The sequence below is a fragment of the Capricornis sumatraensis genome, chromosome 4 (assembly GCF_032405125.1).
Source record: "Capricornis sumatraensis isolate serow.1 chromosome 4, serow.2, whole genome shotgun sequence".
Taxonomy (NCBI): domain Eukaryota; kingdom Metazoa; phylum Chordata; class Mammalia; order Artiodactyla; family Bovidae; genus Capricornis; species Capricornis sumatraensis.
Window position 1 is genome coordinate 151,532,018 of NC_091072.1, and position 27,630 is coordinate 151,559,647.

General features: G+C 49.4%; 1 protein-coding gene across 1 annotated transcript in view; it reads right to left on the reverse strand.

Moving 5' to 3' along the window:
* Positions 1-24,891, reverse strand: part of NINJ2 (ninjurin 2) — a 70,917-nt gene extending 46,026 nt beyond the window's left edge. Inside the window, exon 1 of the mRNA XM_068971971.1 lies at positions 24,793-24,891. Coding sequence (XP_068828072.1) covers positions 24,793-24,825 — 33 coding nt within the window. The 5' untranslated portion in view covers positions 24,826-24,891. The remainder of the gene's footprint in view (positions 1-24,792) is intronic.
* Between the last annotated feature and the right edge of the window lie 2,739 nt (positions 24,892-27,630).

Sequence of the window (27,630 nt, forward strand, 5' to 3'; positions counted from 1 at the left end):
GCTACGCTGCATGGCCTGTGGATCTCAGCTCTCCAACCAGGGATTGAACCTGAGCCCTCGGCAGTGAGAGGGCAGAGTCCTAACCACTGGACCACCAGGGAATTCCCAGTGTCTAATTTTCCTGGTAGAAGATGGCCCTGTCCTTTCCTTTTAGAGATTGCCCCAACACATACCCAGGGCCTGGTGGTCAAATAGGGGCTCGAACATTGGGGGAAATGTAATGAAGCCTGCTTTCCTCTTAGAGATTCCCCCAACACCCCAGGGCCTGGCAGTCAAATAGGTGCTTGAACATTGGGGGAAATGTAATGAAGCCTGTTTCTAATTTTCAAACGAATGGCACAGATAATAGGGAATTTAGGACCATGAGACTGGTGGTGTGAGCTGGGCAGGCAGGGAGGGCTTCATGGAGGAGGTGAGACTGACATGGACTTGACAGGTGTGGGTAGGATTTGGATGGACAACGCAAAGCAAGGAAGATTCCACTTATAAAAGCCCAGAGGAGAAAGGGGATTCAAGAGAAGTGGGGCAGACTTGGGGGACATGGCTGTGGCCCTCCACACGTACACACACAGGGTGGCAGTGGTGAGCCCAGAGCCTGGGCTCTGACTGTGGGGCCAGGCCCAGAGGTGGAGCCAGAATCTGTGCGGCAGATTTCTGGCTCAGCAACAGGAGCCCATCAGCTGCCCAAGAGACCCTGGCCAGAGCCCTGGTCAGTTGGCAAGGCCAAGTTCTGTCTGTCTGGCGTGAGAAGCAGCTGTCACCAGGGCAGGGGTGCAGACCCCACATCACAGCCAGGCGTGACCTGTCCACCACAATTTGCTCTGACCCCGGGCTGAGCTGGTGTCCTGCTCAGGGTGGAGAAGTGACCTCGGGCCCAAGCCTCTGACCGCCTCTGTGTCACAGCCCTTTCCCCAGGGGGCAGGTGGGGAGCGGGTTTTCCCTTTCTGCACATGCCCTGAGCATCTCTCTGAGGGGTCTGTACACAGGGCATTTCCTCAGTTTCCCGACGAGGAAAGAGAACGCATCATCACGGTGACACTCATGTACTGCAGGCCAGGCCTGTCCTATAGACCATCGTCACAATGTCCCTGTGAGGCCAGTGCTGCCAGGGAGGAGCTCACACAGCTAGGAAGCAGGCCACACAGCTGGTAAGGAAGTCACACAAGTAGTGAGCAGGTCACACAACTAGTGAGCAGGTCACACAACTGGTAAACAGGTCACACAGCTAGTAAGCAGGTCACACAAGTAGCAAGATAGGGTTTGAACCCAGGCCGTCCGGCTCTGCTGGCCGCCGTGCCACCCAGATGGAGGCAGCACAGGTCCGCACAGGGGGCAGCAGCCCGTCTTCCTGGTCCATCCACCAACAAGCTGAGACCCACTGTCCGTCCAGGTGACGGAAACGAGACCTCAGTCCCTGGCGCCCTGCAGGCCCCTCGATCCCCGCTCAGGGAAACTGAACCAGACCAAATCCTCCCAGGCCCCTTCCTGGAGATGGAGCGCTTGGAGCCTGCCTGCCTGTGAAGCTTTAACACCTTAAGGAAGAGTTTTTGAAGGAAAGTGACTCTCCAGTCATAATTATAACCAGAATGGCCTGCTGCCCTCTACAAGCAGGAAAGCTGGTTCTAAATATAGCAGGACACTGACCCTTCCCTTTGTAGGTGCCCTCACTTGGGGTAGGGGGTGGCTGTGTGCCTGGGCCCTCTTGCCTGAGACCCCAGCTCAGCCTCTCCCCTCCTGGGCAGGCGGCTGCCGAGCCACCCACCCCCGTAAGGGTGGGAGGAGGGGGTCGACCTCATGCCTGAGGCTCTGGACGGGTAAGAGCTGCTGCTTAAGTAGGTGCCCGGATCCAGAGTGCATCTGAAAACCAAGATGCCTTCAACTGTTGAGCGAGGAAGGGGTTAAGCCTGGGATCTGGAGGAGGAGGGGAGGCAAATGTGGGTCTGGTGGGGAGGAACCATAGCTCCTGTCTCAGCTTGGGGCTTGGGGCTTTCAGCTCCATTTCTATTTCTAACCCAGCGCCAGGCCCTTGAGCACTGCTTGCTGTACTCAGCCTAGCAATTTGGTGATGGCCACAGGTATGTATATAACAGAACAGGATGCTCTTAGGACAGAAGTTCTGGAAGAAACCCCAAACGGAAGGCTGGCCCGTACGCCCCCGCTGGGCAGTCTCTAATGACCCCTGAGGAATGTTCTGGACATGCGTGGGCATCTGCAAACTTACTCACCTGACAGTCGCCTCTGCCTCCTGACCCCTGGGAACAGAAATGGGAAATATAGACTCCTCATGTTGTGCGTGGTGCTTTTTAATCATTCTGATTCCATCTTCAGTTAAGGGGGAAAGGTGGTGAAAAAAATAACACCAAAGCACAGAGGTTTCTAGGACATTTTGACTGAAACTCCTGGAAGGCTGGAATTAGGTATGAATAGGGTAGAACCCCAGATTTCTGTAATACTCCTTAGGGGACTAAGTTTACTCTATGCCCTTTAAAATTAGAGGAGATTTTTCACCACTTCAGAATTATAGCAGAAAGGCTTGTAGATTTGAAGATAACATAACTGCACTGTGAAGAAGCCCAAAATATTTGGTAAGGATGCTCAAGTTACGGGAGTTCAGCTGAAATAGTAATTTGTGGGTGAAATCTTAGCTAGGAAATTGGCTGCAGAATCACCCACTGATTGAAGGAAGGTTGGGGGTGGATGAAGTTTGTACCAGGCTCAGGACATGGAAAAGGATTCAGTAAAGCTAGGAGTTGAGTGTGCTCAGAGTTTAAAGTCCTAACCAGCCCCAGGGTGTCTGAGGCATGACCAGTAAATAGAGTCAGAGATTCCATTCAGCAGAAGCAGACAGGAAAACAAATCTCTTTACTTTGTTTGTCCTGGTTGAAAACCAAACCCGGTAGCCATGTGAATAGATGCCAGAGCTGGGAGTGTCCAGGCAGGGAGGGGAGGGTAAAAACGCAGCCAGCCTCTAACCACGGGGGATGCCAGCCTAAAGGCCCTCCCCATGCCATCATCCAGCTCTGCACTCTGGAATGGTCACCAGTGTCCTGGCATCTCCCTGATTCTAGCCCACAGGACTCTTCCTGGTTAGCCTCTCTTCCTGTGATCCCCCAGAATATCACCTGGCAAGACTCAGCCTCCCTGTCTGGGACTGAGCGGCTTGAACCCCTTGAATGTGGCCCAGGTAGTTCTCAGCTGTTGTGGGAAAGCATTGGATGAAGAGGAAGCTCCAGGTCCTGTTGAGGCTCAGCATCTCAGGAAGGGAGCTGGGAGGAAGTGGGGGGAGGGAGGAGAAGTAGGGAGAAGGTTCTCAAGGTCAGCTGTAGGGTCCCCCAGTGTTCACCTTCTCAACACAGACAAGTTCCAGCTGACCCACTAATAGCTTTAGACAACTTGACCTTTTATAGAAACGAAGAAACTTTGTTGTTTCTTCCTTGCTTCAGTCTATAAAATTACAGCCCTGCCCGTAGCTTGGAAGTGCTGGGAGCACGGCACCGTGATGAGGCAATCTGGAAGGGTGCCAGCAGAACCAACGGTGGAGATTTTACGCCGTTAACACAAAAGACTAGCAGGCTGGGTTGAATGTGGGCAAGGCGTCATAGGATCTTAGGTCCAGCGCGTTTCCTAACAGCAGATTTCAATAAGCGGGGCTGTGTATACACCTCAGTCTGGAGTCAGACTTGGGGCAGAGATGGACTGCGTTTCTTCCCGAAGAAGCCCTATGAGAAATGAGTCAGTTCCTCTTCTCCAGTAATCTCGTCCACATCCCCTTCTGGACCAACCTACCTATAAGGGGCCCCATACTCTTATTCAGAATATTAGTCACACCTTTTAAGAACTTTTAAGGGTGACCTACTGTCTAAATAAATCAAGTACACATTCCTTTGCTTGGTTATTTAAAGTCCTACATAACTTAGCACACCGCACCCCCCCAGCCACCCACTCGAGCTCTCTCCTACACACCTGCCCATCTAGTCCAGCTGCCCTTCTCACGTCTCCAGAGGGCTCACTTCTTCCTGCCTTTGCATTGCAATACCCAGTATCCTTCACTTTCAACTTCGAATCTTTTTTTTCCAATAACGTTTTATTTGTATACGATTTTAAAGGTGACCTTCCATTTACACTTATTACAAAGTGTTGGCTATATTCCCCACGTTGTACAATACATCCTTGAACCTCCTGTACACCCAGGCATTTGTGCTGACCACTCCCCCACCCATGTTGTCCCTCCTCCACACTGGTAACCACTAGGCTTTTCTCTGTATCTGTGAGTCTGCTTCTCTGGTTATACTGACCACTTTCCAACTCCCAGTTTTTTTTAATTTTACTTATTCATTTGTTTTTGGCTGTGCTGGGTCTTTGTTGCTGCGAGGGCGTTTCTCCAGCTGGGGGGGAGCAGGGGCTGGTCTCCAGTCGCAGTGCATGGGCTTCTCGTTGCCGTGGCTTCTGCTGAGGAGCACAGGCTCCAGGGCACGTGGGCTTCAGTACTGGCAGCTCCCAGGCTCTAGAGCACAGGCTCAATAGTTGCGACACACAGGCTTTGTTGCTTCGTGGCATCCTCCCAACCCAGGGACTGAACCCATGCCTCCTGCACTGGCAGGCAGATTCTTTACCACCGAGCCACCAGGGAAGCCCTTAACCCCGAATCTTAATTTACGTTTCCCCTTTACCAATCCGCTGAAGTCCCCACCTTTGGAGATTTTCCCAACTATTTCCATTTTAATCTCTCCCATCTCCAAGTACTCTTCAAGACACACACACACACACACACACACACACACACACACACACACACACTGAGCCTCTCCAACTGCACCGTACGCTACCACAAATATGGATTTAATGTTACAGTGCTCCACACAAAGTAAATAACTGTTGGTTCATTGTCATCCTTCTACTTCTGTGAGTTAAAGGCTAAACACACATACAACACCAGTCTCGTCCCCGTTGTGTGGAATTTCAAAACAACATAACTCGAAGCATATTTGGGTCCTCTAAGTTTGGTAACAGGGAAAAAAAATGTAGAGAATGTTTGTGCCCAAGATAGTAAGTGGATGGATTCAGATAGAATAAACAGCTTGCTCAACACTGACAATTTGGATGCTTATCAGAAAATTGGGCACCTTGAGAATGTTGTACTCATGCTGACATTCAAATCCAGGGCCTCCTAACATTAAATTCCTTTGAGGTTAAGACTGTTCCTCCTTACTCTCCTTCTCTTTGAGGGAGTGGATACAAGTATTAAAGGAGATTGGAAGAAACTATATATGTCTTAAAATGGAACAGAGCAAGCATATAGACCAATGGAGTAGAGAGTCAGAAATAATTTATTTTTGACAAAGGTGCTGAGACCATTCAACAGGGAGAGGGTAATCTTTTCAGCAAACTGGAAAAAGTGGATATTCTCACACATAAAAGAATGAAACTGGACACTTTCCTTATACCACACACACAAGTTAACTCTGAATGGATCAAAGACCTAAACTTAAGAGCTAAAACTATAGAACTCTTAGAAGAAAACACAGAAGGAAATCTTTGTGACATTGGATGTGGCAATACTTGCCAAGATATGATACCAAAAACACAAACAAATAGGTAATAAAGAAAATAGATCATTTCAACTCCATCAAAATTAAGAACTTTTATGCACTAAAGGACAAACAAAAACAAACAACCCGATTCAAAACTGGACAAAGACTTGAATAGGCATTTCTCCAAAAAAAGATACACAAATGGCCAATAAGCACATAAAAAGACATTCAAAATTATTAGTCATTAAGGAACTGCAGATCAAAATGCCAAAAAGATACCACCTCTTACCCATTAGGATGACTATTATAAAAAGTAAATACAAAAGAAGAGCAAGGATGTGGCTGCTGCTGCTGCTGCTGAGTCGCGTCAGTCGTGTCTGACTCTGTGTGACCCCATAGATGGAAGCCCGCCAGGCTCCCCTGTCCCTGGGATTCTCCAGGCGAGAGTACTGGAGTGGGCTGCCATTGCCTTCTCCGGCAAGGATGTGGAGAAATCATGAAATCTCAAGCCTCAGGAGAATCACAAGCTGGTGAGAATATAAGATGATGCAGTTGCTGTGGGTAACAGTCAGGCAGTCCCTCCAGAAGATAAACAGAGTCACATACTATCCAGCAATTCCTCTCCCAGGTGGAATTTCAATCCTAACCCCAAAGGATTCAAAGCAGGGACTCAACAGATACTTGTGTCCCAGTGATCATAGCCACAGTGTTCACAACAGCCAGAAGTTGGAGGCTACCCAAGTTGTCTGTCAACAGATGAATGGACAAACAAAACGTGGTCCATACATACAATGGAATATTACTCAGCGTTAAAAAGGAAGGGAATTCTGACTCATGCTGCAACATTGAAAACATTATGCTAAGTGAAATGTCAGTCACAAAAGGACAAACATCACATGATTCTACTTATGTGAGAGACCCTAGGAAAGGTAAAGTCATAGAGACGGAAAGTAGAAGGACAGTTGCCAGGAGCTAGGAGTTAGTGTTGAATGGGTATGGAATTTCTGTTTGAGATGATGAAAGCATTCTGGAAACAGAGTGGTGATGGCTGTGCCCTGTTATGAATGTATTTAATGCCACTGAATTGACACTTCAGCATGGTTAAAATGGTAAATTTTGTGGTACAGATGTTTAAACCACCACTATTTTAAGAAAAATAATATAAATTCTATCATGAGGAAACCATCAGACAAATCCAACCCGTGGGTCACTGACCTAGAATCTTAAAAAATGTCAAGATGACAAAAGGGAAACAAAAGGGAATTGGGTCCTGTTACAGATGGGAGGTGTTGTAAGAGACAGGACACCCAAATGCAGTGACTAATCCTTGATTTTATATTATATATAATATATAATATTTACTTATGTGCCTGCGCCTGATCTTTGTTGCAGCATGTGGGATCTATTAATAGTTACCCGACCAGGGATCCAACCTAGGCCAGTGACATTGAGAGCCCAGAGTTGTAGCCACTGGACTACCAGGGAAGTCCTTCCTTGACTACATTTTAATTTACAAATAGAGGTCATTGTGTGGACAATTAGGAAAAAATGAATATGAGCTGTGTATCAATATTGAATTTCTTTAGAACGAACGTGACACTAGGTCTGTGTAGGAGAGTATGTATGAAAGCCAATCTATGTGAAGTGTTCAGGGATGGTATCTGCAGCTTACTTCCAACTGAGGGAGGAAATGTGTATCTATGGAAGGAGATAAAGTACTTATGACAGCGTTGATGAATGTAGGTGAAGAGTTTAATGATATTATTGTCCAAGTCTTTCCACTTTCCTGTACTGGAAAATTAAAAGAGGAAAAAGTGGGATAGTCATTCAAATGAGGGGGAAATGCTGACTGTCTGTGACCCCGAGAGCAGAATGTGGATCTGTTTGCCACACTGGGCCATCCTGTCTTACTGACCTCACTCCCTGGAGGAACTGCCACGGACTCTTTCTTTCTTTTTAATATTCACCTATTTATCTGGCTGTGCCACATCTTCCTCCTGGCATGCAGATCTGGTTCCCTGCCCGGGGATCAAGCCCCAGCCTCCTGCATTAGGAGCTCGGAGTCTTAGCCACTGGACCACCAGGGAAGTCCCATGACGTGGATTCTTTGGGAGGTGAGAATAGAGCTCCCGTCAAAAGCGACTGGCGAGAGGCCCTCCACCCGCGGCCAGGGCGGCTTCTCCGCTCCCCCTCAGCAGTCTGTCCACGCCACCCACTTTGGTCGCTTGCGGATCTACTGCGTTGTGCTTCTCTACACACTGGTTTTGAGCCCCTATGGCATGACCACCTCTCGCTTTCCCTGTAACTCTCCCTCCCCCAACACCCCTAACCCCAGGCTTTGTACAGAGCTAAATCCATAGTAAGTGCCTGATAAATATTTCTCTGTTCATAGACTATTGACTTTGTCAACACAGAGGCATGTGTGGAAGCGTAAGTGGTCAAGGCTGAGGTTAAAAGATTTACCACCACTAAGGTATTAAAAGGCTGCTGGTAGGGCCTTGCAGAAGGAATGTCAAGTGTAGGCTTTGACACCCCCTAATTCTCTGAGGCAGTCAAGTGTGACTGATTTAGGTAGTGACTTGGGCTCAGGGGTGGGGTAAAAGAATACAACCTTGGCAAAAGCTTCCGAGTACCTACGTACAGAATGTCCCCAACCCGACCTATGGGGCAGCTATTCTCACGACCCAGGAAGCAGGGCCAGACAGAGGATGGAGGGCCTCTTGTTCTGGCTCCTGGAACAGACCTGCTGTGCCTGGAGGGGTCTGCACCCCCTGGGATTCAAGCAGAGCAGCACGGGCCCCCAGCAGAAGGTGGAGGGGAGGACAGCCCCCGGAAGCACATCGGCAGGAGAGGGCTGCCCACGCCTGCGAGCTGCAGGAGCCACCAGGCCTGCTGCATTCCACCTCCAGCTGGGACACCAGTGCTGCTGTGTTGCAGCTTGTAAGGGAGTCCAGGCGTGTCCTTCCTGCCCTGAGTAATCTTTCAGTGAGGCTGGAAGAACTAATGGGTAAATTTCCTCTCTGTCCCTCCCAGCCAAGGCTTCCAGGAGGCAGGCCCTCAGCTGCATCGTTATAATCTGTTGTTATTCCTATTAAATCACTAGGCTGGACACTTAAATTTTAAATTCAGTTGAATATTTTATGACATGCCTTCTTGTATTGGTCTCTGATTATTTCACTCAAGTCCTGGGTTCCCCCACAAAATCACAAGCTTCTTGGGGAACATGCTCTGTGTGACTCTGCCACCTATGCTTCCTCTCACATCCCGTATGGACACAGTAAATAGTAGGTGCCCAATAAATATATGAGAATGGATAAATAATCTATTGTATATCCATATTGTGTAATACTGTGCAGCACTTAAAAAGAATGAGATGGTCCTACACATTCTGATACGGAAAAATTTCCAATTCATATTATTATGTCAGAAGAAAAAAAAAAGCAACCAGGCATTGTATGAAACCCTTTATGGGGGCTCCCCTGGTGGTTGGTCTAGTGGTTGAGAATCTGCCTTGCAGTACAGGGGACACCGGTTCAATCCCTGGCCTGGGAGGATCCCACATGCTGAGGGGCAACTAAACCTCTGCATCACCAGGACCAAACCTAAGCGCCTACGTGTCCTAGAGCCTGTACTCTGCAACAGGAGAAGCCCCCGTAGGTAAGGAGAAGCCCCTGCCCTGCAACTAGAGCAGCCCTCCACTTGCCACAACTAGGGAAAAGCCTTTGCACAACCACGAAGACCCAGTGCAGCCAAAAATAAAAATAAATGTAAAAAAAGAAACACTTTATATATTATAGAAAGGACTAACAGAAGAAACAAGGGCTGGTCCAAATATCTGTTTATTTCCTTTCTCACATACACTCCCAGTCACAGACATTGTTGTAACTAGTGTAGAACCCAGTTATTTCCTGGATTTTCCTTTTCAAAAGAAATTGTTGTTAATTAAAGAAATGACATGTGTAAGGTAGTTATTGGAGGACTTGTCACGATAATGGTCACACTCATAGAGCACTTACATGGGGCATGCATTTCTTAGTGTTTCACCAGAATTAATTCATTTCACTCCCATAACAATCCTATAAGAAACCGAGGCACAGAGAAGTTAAATAATTTGCCGTAGGTTAGACAGCTCAGCAGGGAAACGGAAGACCCGGGATTCAAGTCCAAGCCATCCAGAGCCAGAGCCTGCTTTCTTGACCACTGTGCTGAACATGTTAAAACGTGTGGCCCTTTCGCACCCTTTCCCTTCCTTCTCTTTCATATGCTCAGTGATGGCACTCAGAATAGTGTGTGACAATTAACTGCAAAGAAGAATCCTGTTTCCCACCCTAACCTGTGGCTTCATCTGTGGATTTGAAGGTGTGAGGTACCTATAAGAGCTCCTGCTACCTTCTGGAAACTGTTTGTGGGTGGTTACTGAGAGAACATGACCATCTACCACGATTGCGTTTGTTTAGTTGCTAAGTCGCATCCGACTCTTTGTGACCCCATGGACCCCGCCAGGTTCCTCTATCCGTGGGATTTCCCAAGCAAGAATACTGGAGTGGGTTGCTGTTCCCTTCTCCAGGGGATCTTCCTGACCCAGGAAACAAACCCGAGTCTCTTACGTCTCCAATGTTGGCAGGCAGATTCTTCATCACTAGTGCTATCTGGGAAGCCTGATTGTGTTTGCGTGTGTGGTGTACACAGATTCTCTAGCAAGTGCCTCCTGAGGACGACTTTAGGCCCAACTGTGGATTCTAAAGGGGCTTCCCTGGCGGCTCAGACAGTAAAGAATCTTCCTGCAATGAAGAGACCCAGGGTTCTATTAAGTAGAATCTCGGCTTAGCAGACAAGGCTGATGATTATGGGTGTAATGAACCCTACCCGATGGGAGGGGAGGGTAGACTGGACAACTTTTTGAGGATGGTAGGTAGGTAGGTGGATGGTTCTGGGCTCCTCTAAGCCCCGATGCATGACAACCAACACCACCTACAAGTGAATCAGGGGGCTTTGCACCAGGCCCAGGCCCCCAGGGGGCTGCATTTTGTGCTGTTTCACGTTAAACTCAAATGCCTCAAATTTGCCAGATCTATCATCACAACGACATGTAGCCCCAGCTCACACGTGGAATGTTTGCTCTCTGGCAGCCACATGCATTGGAACAGGCAGGGGTGATCTCATAAGGCAGGGAAGCTGAGCAGTCAGTCAGATGATTCATACATTATTGAGATGGAGGAAGCGAGCATCATTTAATGAAAATATCTGGGCGCTGCACAATCAGGAATCTCCAGATGTGTGGCAGCTTAGGAACCATCTTATCTAAAGTCCTTTTACAAACGTGGAAACTGAAGCTTTACAAAAGGGTACGGATTAGCTTCCAGCCTGAGAAAAGTTAAAGTGGTTTTTTAATTTATTTAAATACAGTACTCCTGGAGCCCCAGCACTATGGGCTCAGACCTCCCCCTCTCTGGCTCCAGGGCCTTCAACTACAGCCATCAATTCATCTCAGGTGCCTGATAACTTGTTTGTTTCTCCTTGCCTTTTAACGGTATTTTTAGCTGTTGAACACCCTGATCAGATCATTTTACTTCCAGGTAGAAGGAGAATCACCTCCCGCCCCACCCTCTCTGTAGCTCTGAAGTTGCAGATGCCCCCACCCATCCCTGCTGGATGGAGGGCTGGAGCTTGGACAAGAGTTAAGAAGGGATCTGCATAAGTTGTTTGCATCCCCTTTGTCTAGCTTCTCTCTTATATAGTTATGTTTACAAGGTGGAATTACTTGGCGATTTGCTTGTACTATTTTTAAATAGTAAAGACCAGCCATGGCCTTACAGATGTCCCATCAAAACACAAAAACCCTGTCTTCCAGGTGTACAGTGTATCTGACTTTTAAAGCTGCTACTTTCTCACACTATTCTGCCCTCCCACTGGGAAGAGGTTTCTCCAGGGGAATGTAAGATGTGTCTACTACAAGGGGACAAGTCGAAGAGGACCTAGGACCTGGCTGTCTTTCTCAGGCACTCTGAGCACTGGAGGGCGATTGTGCCCAAGCCTCTGTTTCTCCTTCCCTGGGTTCCCGACCTTTATGCCTGATTTGCAGATGAGCTTCAGCGGGAGAGGCCTTGGACACATGCGGGGCCTTACCTTTCTCTGCTGGGTCAGGGGGCAGGAAGGGGCATGAGGATGCGGGGAGGAACGTGCCTTAAGCCAGGATGCTCCTCACAGAAGCCAGCAAAGAATTCCAGATCACTCGTTTTGATTAGATCCCTGCGCTGAAGAAAACAGGCTCCAGGGGAAATCGTTTTCAACAATTCCCTAGAGCTAGGTTATTTCCTAGCCTGCCCACCCTACCCCACCCCCGCAAATGTCTCTGAAGACAGTGTGACTCGAGGGTAGAGTCGGGCAGACCACAACCATTCTTCAGCAGGGTCCTGGCTTGGCCTTACCCAGAGGGAGAGCAGTGCAGGGGAAAGTGCACAGTGCTGCAGCCAGCCAGCCAGCCAAGGAGGTGAACCCCAGCTGAACCACTTCCGAGCTGTGACATTCAGCAAATTAAGTTCTCTGAACTGCATGTTTTCTCACCTGTAATGGGGGGATGGAGGATGGGTAAGGATATCCGCACCGTTGCCCTAAAAAATCAGGCCAAAAAAAAAAGACGCAAACAAGACGCAAATGGTCTGTTTGACATAAAGTAAGTTCTCTGAAAGCGGCGTCTGTGGTCACTGGTGAGCTAAGGGAAGCGTAGGGAAACTCAGCAGGAAGCCAAGGCCGCGGGGCGGAGAAGGAACCGAAATAGCCCCGGCGGTTCCACGGTCAGCGGGTCCGCCAGCCCCAAGGGAAGAGGCCCTCTACCATCGGGCTGGAGCCGCCGAGTGGGGAGGGGGTGTTTTGCTCCAGAAAAGGGTGAGGATTGGCCTCGGCCTTCAGCGGGGGAAGGAAGCGATAAAGCCACGTAACAAAAGCTCAAGGCCAAACCCACCGCCCGCCCAGCGCCGCACCGCGGCTTCCTCCCGAAGCCCTACCGAGTCAGCTGACTTCGTGGTCTTGCTGCCGGGCCCGCAGAGCGGCCCCCCGGGCTCCTCTCAGCCAATCGGCGGCGGCCCGGCCCCTTGCAGCCAATCGACGACGGCCCGGCCTCCTCTCAGCCAATCGGCGGCGGCTCTACTCCTCTCAGCCAATCTGGCCCTGCGCGCTGGCCTCTGGTGGCGCGTGGGGCGGGAAAAGCCCTCTGTAGAGCATTGCTTGTAAAGCAAGCGGTCCGGTCTGTGTAACGAATATTCCTCTTTCCACGGGGCCTCTGCCAGCGTCCGCACTGGGCCGAGTCTGCTCTGGAGCCCTCAGCATCCGTTAGGGACTGTCAGGCACGGGAAGCAGCGCCCATTCTGCTCTCCAGAACCAGCCAGCTACCCGAGACCCTCGCTGGCCCCGGCTGACCGCCCCGCATCTTGCTCGCTGACTGGCTGTTGCAGCCTCTCAGCCTCGCAGCCTGGACTGGGGTGGGGGTGGGGTGGTCTTTGCAAGTGGACTTCGGAAGAAATGCTTGTACCCCTGAAGTCCAGCCCGCGCGGGCCCAGATGCTGCTACTTAAGAGCCGAACTCGGCTGCTCAAGACAGACTTGCCTCTGTCTTGCTGTGTGGCCTGGGAGGGGACCTCCCACTTTATCCCTACAGGTATCCTGTAGGGGCGGATCATTGTTTTTGTCCTGCAGTTGAGGAACCCCAGGTGCCCAGAACAACAGTTCTGCTACTATTGAGGGTTGGTTTACAAAGAAGCCAGAATTAATTCTAAGTAACTGGGCTCCATACTGGCACACTACGTAGAGGGTTCAGACTCAAACCCTCAGGGCTCCTTCGTTTGCGGGAGGGAGGAAACTGCAAAGCCAGTGGGTCTAGATCACATGGTATGTCTCACCCGCTTCTGAGGTGGAGCAGTGGTAAAGAATCCACCTGCCAAGCGGGAGATGCGTCTTTGATCTCTGGGTTGGGAAGATCCCCTGGAGAAGGAAAAGACAACCCACTCCAGTATTCTTGCTTGGAAAGTCTAATGGACAGAGGAATCTGATGGGCTATAGTCCATGGAGTTGGAAAAGAGCTGGACATGACTGAGCGCACGTGTGTGTGCACATACACACACACACACACACACACACACACACACACACGGGCTTTGCTCCTTGGAACAAAGTTAAGAGTCTTTAAAGCCCCTCTCACACTGTGGGAGCAGTCAGTTCACTGTTTAAGTGTGGACCACATTGCCACTTTTGGGGAGAATCCTGAGTTACTAGCTCATCTTTCAGCTCTTAGATTAAATAGTGCTTTCCTTGACTCTTCCCCCAACCCCCACCAGCCCACGCCTGGATCAACTGCCTCCTGGAGCACCTTGGCAGCCCTTTTCACCCGGGCGGCTGCCCTGCTGCAGCTGCCTCTATGCTTGTGTCTCCTGCAGATGGAAGGAAGCTGCCTGAGAGCAGGAAGCACCTCTTGATGACAGCCTCAGCGTTCAGCTGGGATGCACCAGGGAGGCCAGTGTTCCCCAGGAACTCCATTTGAGAACCACTGAACTAGAGTTTGAAAAGTAAGTCAAACAGGGAAACTGGAGACAACTGTAAAAGCTTGACCTTTAGTAGTCATGATGATAGTGATCAACACAGTTGTCACTGAGTTTTTATCATGTAACAGGCATTGTGGTCAGTGCTTTAGCACAGGGCTCCACATACTGAAACGGCATTTGAATCTCAGGGGGATCTTGTTCTGATTCAGTCCGTCGGGGTGGAGCCTGAGATTTCTGACATGCTTCTAGGTGATGGTTCATGAATCTCATTTTACGTATGAACTTGTCCTCTTAAAAGCCCCACGAAGTGGTTGTCACTATAATTCCTGTTTTACACACAAGGAAACTGAGAGGTTAAGTATCTGTGAACTTGGGTCAAAATAAATAAACTACAGAGCAGTGTGGAAGGGGACAATGGTGTGAGCATTTACAGTTATAGAAGGAAAAAGCAAAAGCAGAGGAAACAGTCTTTACAAAGGCCTGGTGTGTGGGGGTTGGGGGTGGGGGGTGGCCCCAGCGCTGCACAGATTGCTCCTTCACCCCTTAGGCACCATGTGCACAATACTAGCCTGCCGATGTAGGAGCCAAAGGAGATGAGGGTTTGATCTCTGGGTCAGGAAGATCCCCTCGAGAAGGGAATGGCAACCCACTCCAGTGTTCTTGCCTGGAGAAGCCCATGGACGGAGGAGCCTGGTGGGTTACAGTCCTTGGAGTTGCAGAGTCAGAGGTGACCAACATGTACACATAGTACTTATGCACTTTCCAAATACCCCAAATATTTGAGACTTGAAAAAAATGTATTAGCACCTGTGCCTGAAAACCAAGTATTTAAATTGATTTTTCAAGGTTCAAATGATTAAAAAGCCTTTCAGAAAATTTTTTACATGAAAGCATTTGTATTTAGTGAATGGTATGGGTGTATTTTGGTACATTTGATAAAAAAAAAACAGGATAGGGCTGCCTCCCCCTGGCCTAGGACCTACTGAGGATAGGTCGGGCCCTGGCCTCACTGGGTCTGGATGAGATCCTGAGGGCAGCCGGGAACCTGCTAGAAGCAGGACAGTTCTCTGTGGCTGCAGTGAGAAGAAAGGGCTGGAGGGGGGCCAGGCTGGAGGCCCGGCGGCTTGAGAGCAGATAGCTGCTTACAGCCTCCAGAAGGCAAGAGGATAAAGCCACAGCATTATACAAGCCAATTAGTCTTTGATTCCTCCAGCCCCAATCTGACTCAGCATTCTAAATTTACTGAAGATTTGGGGACATGGGTTTTGCCAAACCCTTTCTCATTAAGGCCAGTGATATTCTGGTGGGGGTTGGGGTGGGATTTGAGAGCACATGTCTGGAGCGGATAGTCAGGAACGTGAACCTCAGCTCTGCTCCTGGCTGTGTGACTTTGCATAAATGATTTAGCTTCTTTGAGCCTCAGATTCCTTGCTGGGTCGCTGTTGTCCTGACTCAGGTCGCTATGACTTGGGCCTGATGGCCAGCAGCCACAGATGAGCACTGTCCTTGGGAGCCACCAGCCTCCATCCTCCTTCTTACCAGCCTTGCCTAATCTCCCTACCACCTTACAGGTCTAGTATTCATCGCTCAGTCGTGTCCAACTCTTTTGTGACCCTGTGCACTGTAGCCCTCCAGGCTCCTCTATCCATGGTATTTCCCAGGCAAGAATACTGGAGTGGATTGCCATTCCCTTCTCCAGGGGATCTTTCCGACCCAGGGACTGAACCCACGTCTCCCACATTGCAGACAGATTCGTTACCATTTGAGCCACCAGGGAAGCCCCCTTACAGCGTCTGGGTTTCCCTTATTAGAGAACTCGTCTTTTTGAGGCTCAGACAGCCCTGCCCTGGACTGGGATGCTGTCCAGGGTCCCTCCCTGTAAAGGGAGTAGATAAGTAGGTCACATTGGGGTGGCGGGGGAGGGTGCTGACTCCTTACAGGAGGAGGAAAAATACTGCAGGTCCCCCCTGTGGAGGATGGAAAAGGCAGCAACAGGGCTCCCCCTGCCCTGTCTCTATCCCTCGGCCTCTCTTTCCCTCTGTCCCTCACAAGGCTGGTCTCCTGCAGGCTGCTATTACTGTGAAATGCCTGTGGGGACAGCACGGGCAATCCTGGACTCCTGGAGTCTGGGGACACCAGTGGACACTATTGAACTGAAGCTTGTCCACCCTCTGCTCTCCTTCCCACCCCGCAACCCCCGCCTCCTCTTCAAGCTGCCCCCACTAACTGCCAGATTCTGGAGAGGAGAAAGCTCAGCTTTCACAGAGTCCAAAGCTTCTGCTCCTTGAGCCCCATAGCTCCTGGAGACCCAGGGGACTGGGAGGGCACTGGCTGTCTGGCCAGTGATTGCCTGGAGCTGCTGCCAGAATCCGGTTCACAGAGACTGTTGTGGCAACAGAGCGATCATGGGTTTAGCAAGATCTCTGTTCCCCACTCCCAGCCCTCACCCTGTTGAAAACCGTTCACAGCAAGGGGTGTGGATGAGCATTCAATTGTGTGGATTTCTGTGAAAACTAGAGAGACAGAGACAGGGCGTGGCCTGAAGGTCCAGCGCTGCCAGCCCCGCCCTGCCCTGGCACCCCTAGGGACTGAGCCCTGTCTGAATCATAACACAGGGCGGCCACATTTCTAGGAAACTGCAGCTGAAGGAGAAAGTTCCCAGTTGTGTGAATGAGACTAGCTAGTTGCGTGCAGAGGAGGACTGAGAACCTGTGTCCAGGCAGTCTTCAGGTCCCTGGATTTGGTGCCCAGGCAAGCACGCAGAACAAAGACCGAAGCCTGACCCTGCACCTGGGGCGGGGAACTCCGCCGGTTCCTGGATGGGGGCTGTGGAAACAGGGAGTTCACCTCGGCCAGGCCCACAGGTTTTCCATTTTCCTGGCGTGGGGCCTGGCAAGCTCCCAGCTCTGAGGCTGGCTGTCCGGGACACTGCAGCCCTTCTGCAGAGATATTCCACGTTGCATGACCTCATCTGGCTGCCCTTCCTCCTCCTGTCTCCAAGACCCTGGGCTTTTTTTTCCCCACCCCAAGAGAAAGCATGTGCCCCCTGCTCAGGGCCGTGTGGAGCGCCCAGGGGGAAGTCCCCACTCTTGCCCGGAGTTGCCCTCCTGGTGTGAGAGGCAGGGCTGGGTGACAGAAGAGAGACATCCATCTTCACAGTGTACTCATCATGCTTAATCTCCCCAGGGTGGTGGGCCTGCCTGACACCTCTCTCCCAGGCTGCAGTACCCTGATGCGTCTCTCATCAGAGTGGGTGTTAGTGCCCCAGGTGTGTGGCAGGCAGGCAGCAGCGGTGACAGTGCAGTGGTATCCGCCTCAAAACAAGAAGGTTGGACTCGGGGGAGGCCTTTGTGCTCTCAGAAGGTTCAGAAGGTGACTGACAGCGCCCCTCCCTGGCATCCGCTCCAGCCTGGGCTCTGGCCTTGCCCCCATCCTTTCCGGGTCCTGGGCGGGCTGCTTCCTGCAGGTCAGGTGTGTGTGCTTCCCCTGGGCTCATGGATCTAGGAGTACCTCGGGGAAAGGAGGCCAGCCTTGGAGCCTCTACGCCATCTCCCCACACGACCCCCACCCCTCCGTGCCCCAACATCAATCAGCCATGTCTGAAAGCAGTGGCTCTGAAACTTAACATCCATCAGAATCACCAAGGAATGTACTAGGATACAGATTGCTGGGCCTCATGTCCAGGGCTTCTGAGCTTGTAAATAGGGAGATGTTCAGTCACTTAGTCTTGTCCCTACTCTTTGTGACCCTCTGGAACTGCAGCAGGCCAGGCTCCTCTGTCCTCCACTATCTCCCGGAGTTTGCTCAAACTCATGTCCGTTAAGTTGGTGATGCCATCCAACCATCTTGTCCTCTGTTGCCCTCTTCTCCTGCCTTCACTCTTTCCCAGCATCAGGATCTTTTCCAGAGTCAATTGTTTGCATCAGGTGGCCAAAGTTTTGGAGCTTCAGCTTCAGCATCAGTCCTTCCAATGTATATTCAGGGTTGATTTCCTTTAGGATTGACTGATTTGATCTCCTTGCAGTCCAAGAGACTCTCAAGAGTCTTCTCCAGCACCACAGTTCGAAGGAGCTCAGCCTTCTCTATGGTCCAGCTCTCACATCCATACATGTGAGAAAAACCATAGCTTTGACCAGCCGGTCTGGAGGGGGCACTGAGAATTTGCATTTCTAACAAGCTGCCAAGTGACCGGAGGCGGCTGCCCCAGGACCACATCTGAAAACCACCGAGCCAGAGCAGGGCAGAAAGAAAACCTGGGTTTGAGCCCTGGCCCTGCCACCCTCCTGCCCTGATGCCTTGGCATCCCTGAGCTTCAGCTTGTCCCCTATTAAAGGCGGAGTCATGGTCAATGGGTGGGTGGGAGGTGGGTGGGAGGATTATTTGGTTGGTGTATTTGAAGGACCTTTTCACTGTGCCTGCAAATTGAGTATGTGGTTAGTCAGCAGACATATTTACTGAAGCGTTGTCTGCTGTCCATTGGATACTTGGCTCAGTGTGGTGGCTGATGTGGACAGATCGTGTGCATGAGGATTCTAAGGTCCAGCTGAATATCATGTGTCTCTGGACCTCAGTTTTTTCCTCTATAAACAAGGCCTTCATTCTGTTGGGTCTGCTAGGTCTGCCCTATTTCAATGCAAGCAGCTATTTAAAACTCAGCTCTGGGAGGAAGTTAGGTCTTAGGAGGCATGGCCACATTCTTCATTCTGGCCAACCCCTCTCCAGGGCCTCCATCTGAAAGCCCAGGTGCTTCTGCAGAGCTCAGAACATCATCCGTCACCAGAGGCACTGGTCATTTTACCACAGAGGAGGGTGACATGGCCTTGAAGGTCCATCATGGTCTGGTTCCAGCCTACCTTTATAATCTTATTTCTCACTATCTTTTTTCCATTCACCATGTAGTCTAGACAAACTGGGCTACTTGTCCTTCCTCAAAGATGCCCCATGATGTCCTGCCTTTGTTCACACCATTCTCAGAGCTAGAATGTTCTCTGCTGCTCAGTCCTGTTCATGCTTCCGAGTCCACCCAGTGACTGCCCCCTCCAAGAAGACATCCCAGATCTTTCTGTCATCTGTCTGTCCGTCTAGCTATCACCTCTGTATCTCTCTATGTAATACAGTGATTTTTGCTTTCTTCTGTGGATGATAGCAGAACGTGTTGCTGGGGTCGTCAGGTGTGAGATGTAACTCCATCAGGGATGCAGCCACCCCCACCCCCCGTTTATGTCTGACAGTGTCCCTCTGAAGGAGCTGCCTGCAGGCCTGTCCCTGGACCTCACATTTCTGAAGTCTGTTCTCAGAACATTCTCAGATGTGAAAAGCTAGAGTTGAGATATTAATACTACGTAAAAATTTTAAAAAGTGGAACAACCACTTCAAAGGAGAAACCAACTAATACAGATTAGTCAGCTGTTTATTTCCATGGTAGTCAGAGATGGGAAATAACTATACATGTATGTATGTGTCTGCTGTGGCTCATGTTCACAAATCTCATTTGCATGTAGGCACAGCTACTTCTCTTATTTTTCTTTTTTAACTTGTAGGGTTTTTTTCCTACTCTAAATATAATATATGGGTTAGAAGAAAATGTGTAAAGGAAATAAAAAGTAAAAATAAAAGCAAGAGAAGAAAATAAGTATTTATAAGCCAGAAGTAGCCAGTATTAACATTTTGATATATTTCTTGTGAATAGTTTTCCTGTACATATTTATCCTATATGATTTTTTTAAGGTAATTGGGATAAATGTTTATGTAGTTCTATATAAACATTCTCTATAAATTAATTTTTTGACTTAAAATATAGTTAGCATTTTGCTATTCTTCCTTTAAACTTTTTATTTTATATTGGAGTGCATGCGTGTTAAGTCACTTTATTTGTGTCCGACTCTTTGTGACTCTTTGGACTGTAGCCCACCAGACTCCTCCGTCCATGGGATTCTCCAGGCCAGAATGCTGGAGTGGGTGGCCATGCCCTCCGCCAGGGGATCTTCCCCGCCCAGGGACTGAACCCATGTCTCCTGCATCTCCTGCATTGGCAAGCGGGTTCTTTATCACTTAAGTGCCACCTGAGAAGTCCCATACTGGAGAATAGCTGATTAACAATGTTGTGATAGTTTCAGGTGGACAGAAAAGGGACTTAGCCTTACATATACACGTATCCATTCCCCTCTAAACCCCTCTCACATTCAGGCTGGTATTTGTTAAAATATTCTTCCCAAACACTGAAAAAAAAATTCCATGATATCTATTTTTTAAAATTTATTTATTTTTTAACTGAAGGATAATTGCTTTACAGAATTTTGTTGTTTTCTGTCGAACCTCAACATCCATGATATCTATTAATAGAAGTGTCAAATTTTATTTTGGGCTTCCTTTGTGGCTCAGCTGGTAAAAATCTGCCCACAAGGCAGGTGACCTGGGTTCAATCCCTGGGTTGGGAAGATCCCCTGGAGAAGGGAAAGGCTACCTGCTCCAGTATTCTGGCCTGGAGAACTCCATGGACTGTATAGTCCATGGGGTCACAAAGAGTTGGACACGACTGAGCAACTTTCACGTTAGGAGGCTGTCTCCTATCATCCTCCTGTCTCCTTCCACCGCCAGCACAGGTGGAAAAAAGGGGGCTGAGGACTGAATCCATTTAGGGGAATGTGCAAGCTGGAGAAGAGCTCAGTTTGGGAAGGAGAAGGGAGAGCATCTTGGTCTCCACACTCTGGGTGGGGACGTATCACTGGTAAAAAGGGAAGAAAGAGCTGGTCTTCAGTCATTCATGCATCCAGACTCTGGGAGCCGGGGAAGATGGAAAACGAGTCAAGTCCAGAGCCTGGGAGAGGGCAGTTCCTGTGATGCCTGGGTAGGGGCAGTCTGCCTTGAGGACCCAGTCACCCTTTCCCTCACAGCTGGCCCACTGCAGCCATCTCAGGCTCACGATCCCGGCCTCCGAAAGCACCTGCATTGCTGATTGCAGACGCTTAAATTCATGATTTTTAAATCAGCATTTCCCAAACTTCAGCTGTACTTTATTCAAGATTTCAAGTTTTAGCGAAAAGAAACCAGCAATACACAGTCACACACCCCCTGATTCATATCACCCGAGCCATCACACTTCTCAACAGTTAAGACGATGACTGAAACATTCAGGGTGTGCCTACATCAGTCGCAAGGTCTGCCTTAAAGGTTATCATGCTACTTGCTTTAGCCTCATCTTAAGCAGTAAACATTTTGAAATCACAGGTTTGCTGGATTAGTTGATACTCTGTAACACACACTAAAACTGTAACGAAAACCATGACAAAAGAAAATTGTCAGCCATTGCTAATACTTTTACTACCAGCTGGTGGTAATTGGACCACATCTTGGGGAAACAACTGTTTTAACTAAACAGTTGCTTTATATTATAGTTGACTGTGTGTATTTCCTTCACTTAATCATAAGCTTTCTGAAGTCAGGTATCATGGTTTCTTTGGTGCTTTATTTGAGTGTTGAAGCTCAATAAATATTTTCCTTCCTTTGGTGTGGTTTGTTTTGGTGATGGGATATTGGTCAATAAGGGTGCTTAACATAATCTAGGTGCTTAACATAAGTGAAGCCTCTAAGGTCAGGATTATAAAGGGGAGAGCAACATTTATATGGTCAAGGAAGTTGCCCTGGGGCTTCCCTTGTGGTGCAGTGGTTAAGAATCCACCTTCTGATGCAAGGGATACCGACTTGATCCCTGGTCCAGGAAGCCTCAGAGCAGCTCAGCCCATGCGCCACAACTACTGAGCCTGCACGCTCTAGCCCGTGCTCCGCAACAAGAGAAGCCACCACAATGAGAAGCCCAAACACTGCAGCTAGAGAGTAGCCCCTGCTCACCGCAACTCAAGAAAGCCCATGTGCAGCAGCGTGCAGCCCACATCCAGCACGGCCAAAAATAAATGTTAAGAAAAAAATAATAAATAAATATGAAAAAAAAGCTTCCCTGGAACTTCCCTGGTAGTCCAAAGGTTAAGAATCCACCTTGAACGCAGGTTCAATACCTGGTTGGGGAACTAAGATCCCATATGCTACGGGGCAACTAACACCACACACCACAACTACTAAAGTCCACGTGCTGCAATGAAAGATCCCACGCGCCACAACTAAGACCCGATGCAGCCAAATAAATATGTAAATAAATATTTTAAAAATAAAAAGTAAATAAAATGGTAAAAAAAAAAAAAAGTCACCCTGGTTTAAATACTGTGTCGTCATAATTTGGACTGGCGTGATCAGGCTGGAAAACAGTAAGTCATTCACATTCTATCTGTCCTTCTTGGAATAAGTAACACATCTACACATTTAAGAATTAGTCTTGGAGCAACATTTAGCTCATGGAGAAATTGAACCCACTATACTGACCTCATGAAATAAGAGGAATTGTCCATACCTTGAAAACATGGAGTGCAGTATATGGCCATTGATCAGAAGACACAAGTTGGATGAATGAATAAGGTGCTGATCTACAGTCAACAGAGCTTAACTACCCCTGGAAGACCATCCTCAGAGAAAGAACTGCTTACTCAGTACATGGCATGCCGTGGTCTTTACACACATTGCTCCTCTAGATTCCATGCAGTATCCGCACGGGAGGAAAGGGTGGAATCCTGCCACCAGTTGACAGAGGCCCCACCTGTCCTTAACCACTGCCTGCCACCTCAGATGACTGCACCTTCCTAAAAGATCCAAGACTTAATGTGACCCAGAAGCCGGTCAGGAATTTGTGGAAACTAATGGATAGCTTTCTGACCAACCAAATAAACAAAGATGACCAAAGGGAAGTGTGACTAAGATTCCAGAATAAAAGAGTGTATTAAGAGAGGGAGAGAAGGGCACCCTTGTGTCAACCACCTGCAAGAGGTGGAGACATTTGTCAGGGTCTGGCTGACCCTGCCTCCCCCGTAGCCCTATCTGCCTCCTTCTTTCTGAACCTCTCTCCCAAGTGCGGAGTCCTTAGCCTGTAATTTAGGATAGCTTAGCCCAGTTGCACATAAGAAATTCATTCTTCAGAGACTGAAAATGAGCAATACTGCTTCCTCAGCTACTTAGGAGCCAGTGGAGGCAAGAACCACATGAAGTACAAAGAGGGTACACCCCTGGGTCAGAGACCTGGGTTGGAGCCCTGAGTCTTTTATGACCTTAGAGTTGATCCCCTCTAACTCATGGTTCATTTAACAGGTATTTTCTCCTCCAAGTACTAACCAGACCCGACCCTGCTTAGCTTCTGAGATCAAATGAGATTGGGCGTGTTCAGAGTTGTATGGCCGTAGACTATTTAACAGGTATTTTCTGAGCACAGGCTGTGTACCCAGTACAGCCCTGGGCACTAGGGATCCAGCAGTGAATAAACAGGAGGTCCTGCTGGCCTGGATTTCACATCCTAGTGAGAGTGATTAGGTTGAATAAGCCATAAACAGGCAGTGTAACTGCTTCCCCGGTGGCTTAGATGGTAAAGAATCTGCCTGCAATGCAAGGAGACCCAGGTTCAATCCCTGCGTCTAGAAGATCCCCTGGAGAAGGGAATGGCAACCACTCCAGTATTCTGCCTGGAGAATCCCATGGACAGAGGAGCCTTCCAGGCTGTAGTCTACGGGGTCACAAAGAGTCAGATACAACTGAGCGACTAAACACGCACACGCAAGGACAAATCAGGGGAGGTTCGTCCTGAGAGGGAGGAGGGAAGGTCTCCCCAACACAGTGACATTTGAGCTGAGACCTGAATGTGTTAGGGAACCAGTCAAGGGCAAGAGCCTTACTGTTGGAGGGAGCAGCCCCCCCGAGATGGGGCCACATCTGGATGGATGACAAGGAAGAAGACACTGAGATGAGATGCTGAACTGCATCAGCAGTTTGGACACAGTATTCCAGGCAATTCTAGGACCTCCCCGGTTTTGTCCCAGGAGTGGAGGAACCAAGGCGGAGGCCCCCCAACCCAGCCCGACACACACTACAGCTCTGCTTCAATGTGAAGCACGTACTGGGGTGCTGCTTAAGATTTTGCTCAAAGAACAGATCCCATGATCACAAATTCCTGATCTCCAAACTCCTCCATCCTTCAGTTGTTGGACTCTGAGAAGTCCTCATCCAACCTCTATGGTCCGACTCTGTTCAGTAGACAGAGTCAGAAAGTACAAGTCCTAGTGACCTGACCCTCCTCATCGGGATCCCCTCTGCCTCCTTGCGTGGCGCTGGACTGGACTTGATGACGCCTCCCACGCCCATCCCCCTGGGAAGGGACTCAGGTATCCACCTTCTCCTGATCTTGCACTGTTGGAAGGAGACGCTCTGTCCCACACCTGAGAGCTTTATCTGGAGATGGGGGAACAGCTCCAGTTTCTTCCAACCTGTGCTATGCAGAGCTGGCCAGCTGCCCCCTCCCTAAACCCAAACTCCTCTTTCCTCTTCTCCGGAGTGGAACTGCCCGCAGCCCTCACAGAAGCTGTGGGGTTTGGGGCAAAGCGCCGGGAGGGATGTGCAATCGTCTTCTGGTAAAAGCAGCATAATTAACTGACTGACACAAGGAAGCGGAGCCAAGAGGGACTCAAACAGTCCCTTTCTCACACATTTCAGAACCAGCGGAGAGTCTGGCAGGGAGATGGGGAGAAAAGGGATAAACCAGCGCAAGGAGAGAGTATCCAGTACCAGAATGTTCATCCTTGCTCCCCAGCATCCCCCTCTGCCCCCGGCGCCTCTCCCCTCTGTCCCAGGAGGACTTACCTGAGGGTCGACGATCCCTCTTTCTGGTTCCATCCTGCTCCTCTCAGCTGCCGGGCGCTGGTCAGACTGCGTGGGCTCCAGGCCCTGCCGTCTGGTCTCTGCCGTTTCCTCTGGGTGGGAGAGACTTCCCAGTGGCGGGACAGACATGCTGTCTGCCCGTCTGATGTGGGATGCTGTGCTGGCCTCGGCCCCTGGGGAGTATACATGTGCATACACCTGTGTGTGTGTGTGTGTGTATGCTCCTGGCAGTGGCATGTGGCACGTTGACAGGTGGCCTTTTGAGTCGGTGGCGACACCACCGTTGACCGCAGTGGCTCCAATGCCCCAGAGGAGCTATCTGAGGTCACCCATCCTGCTTTTAGCAAGAGTGTTACTCCTGGCAGAGAAATCCTGTGGGTTTATCCCGGAAATTGAGAAACAGCCTGAAGACACCATCTGGCTTCCTGCTGGTGGAGCCAAATATGGTCCCCAGTCACCAAGGCCGGGGAGCCTCCAGCTTATTTCCAAGATTAAGGCTCAGGGATTTCCGCTTTCCTTAGTTTCCTCTGCCCCTACGAGTTAAAAAAATTGTCGTTTACCTAATAGTCCCAAAGCATAAGCCTTACTCTACTAAGTGTGTGAACAATACATTTGTATTGACAGTTCGGTTGTCATTTTCTCCCTTGATTAGCTAGAAAGAGAGGAGGAAGAAGTTGTACTTTTAAATTCTGTTTATGCAAGGAGTTGCATTTCCCCTGTTTTTAAAATAAAGCTACCAGGAATGCATCTTTTTTTGGAAAGATTTTCTTCCTCTTGTTTACCTTAGAGCCAGAAACGCCTCTGGTTTGTTCCCAAAGCTGGTTTTAGACACCAGCTTGTGCCTGTGTGGGTGTGAGAGGCCGCGTGAAGTGTATAACCCAGTTTAATGGTGGGGGAAGAAGGGCAGAGTCACAAGTGTACTCCCACTACCCTCAAACACAGCAGTAAAAGGGCAATTTCTCTGCTTGTATGAAGTGATACAATGTGTTTATAAGTCCCCTTCCTGCTGCACAGGTGCTGAGAGGGAGGGTGGACCATGGGATGAGGGCTGTATTTCCACCTAATCTAACAGACACAATTGCATTAATTTAAATAGCAAACGGTCCAGCTGAAATAGAATACACAGTCTTGGGACTTCCTTCGTGGTCCACTAGCTAAGACTCTGTGTTCCCAACGCAAAGGGCTCAGGTTCGATCCCTGGTCAGGGACCTAGATCCCACCTGCTGCAACTGAGTCTGCATGCCACAATTGAGACGTGGCACAGCCACGTAAATAAATAATATTTTAAAAAAGAGAATGGACAGTCTTTCCGGTTTCCACTCCTGTGCCCCACAGGAGAGGGGTGTGGTTTCTGTATGCTTGTTGGCAGAGGGGTGATGGCCTGTCCATCTCTGCTAGTTTCTACTCTGGAGCTGCTAGGCAGAGCCTGACTAGGTCTGCTCCTGGCTCCTGCTGAACAGCCTTGGTGGCTGGTGTCTGTGGCCAGAGTACCCCTGGTCCTTCTCTCTTTGCTCTTAAGGACCTCAGGGGCTCCTTTGCTGACTCTCCCCATCTGGACTCTGGTGGTGACTGGACCACCTGAGACTTGCTACGACTCCCATGAACTCCTCTCCGGGTGGTCTCAGATCAGTGGTCTCCTCGCCCTTCTTCCCACCCCCCAAGATGGTTCCCTCTGGAAACCCTCAGACCAGACACCTGGCTCTTGGTCCTGAGTTTCTGATGGAGGCAAGGCCTAGCCCCACTTCTGGTGAAGAATTTGCTTTGACAGAACTGCTCTAGGTTGGTGTGGGGGCAGCCTTTAGGGTGACTTCCTTCCAGACCCCAAAATGAGAGTGAGAGACAGAGTCCACCATCTGCTGAGCCTTCCTTCCGAAATCTACAGTAACATCCACTCCCCACATCTCCACTACAATGCCACTATCCTAAGCACTTTGGCACTCACGCAGTCACTCGGTTCTCATTACAGTTCTGCACGGCAGGTGATATCATCACCCCTGTTTCACATACAAGGAAACAGAAGCACAAAGAGGTTATGCTGCCTAAGGTCAAACCAAGATTTGAACCCAGGAGATCTGGATTCAGAGTCATGTTCCCACCCATGATTTCAGCTCAGAGAGGGGAAATTAGGACTCACTTGCCTTCTCTTTCTCTGCTTCCCTTCTTCCCATAACCCACGTAATCTTGGGTCAGAAAAGGTGGGCTTTCTCTTCTTTCTCTTTCTGTTTGATTGGGACTTGCCTTATGTGGAAGACCTTGATAATAATTCAAAAAGGAAATAAAGACATTTCGAAGATCCTCATTCTTGGGACTTCCCTGGAGGTCCAGTGGTTAAGAATCCCCTTTCTAATGGAGGGGACATGGGTTCCATCCCTGGTCAGGGAACTAAATTCCATATGCCATGGGGCAACCACTGAGCCCGCATGCCACAGTTCAGTTCAGTTCTGTTCAGTCGCTCAGTCGTGTCCGACTCTTTGCAACCCCATGAATAGCAGCACGCCAGGCCTCCCTGTCCATCACCAACTCCCGGAGTTCACTCAGACTCATGTCCATCGAGTCAGTGATGCCATCCAGCCATCTCATTCTCTGTCGTCCCCTTCTTCTCCTGCCCCCAATCCCTCCCAGCATCAGAGTCTTCTAATGAGTCAACTCTTTGCATGAGGTGGCCAAACTAGCCTCACCTAGAAAGACCCAATGCAGCCAAATAAATAATGTTTTTAAAAAATCCTTATTCTCAACAAAACCTGGCTATCAAAAATATAGTCTCAGTGGAAAACCTTATTTTGAATGTAAGAAGCAAAATATCAATTATTCCTCTTTCCT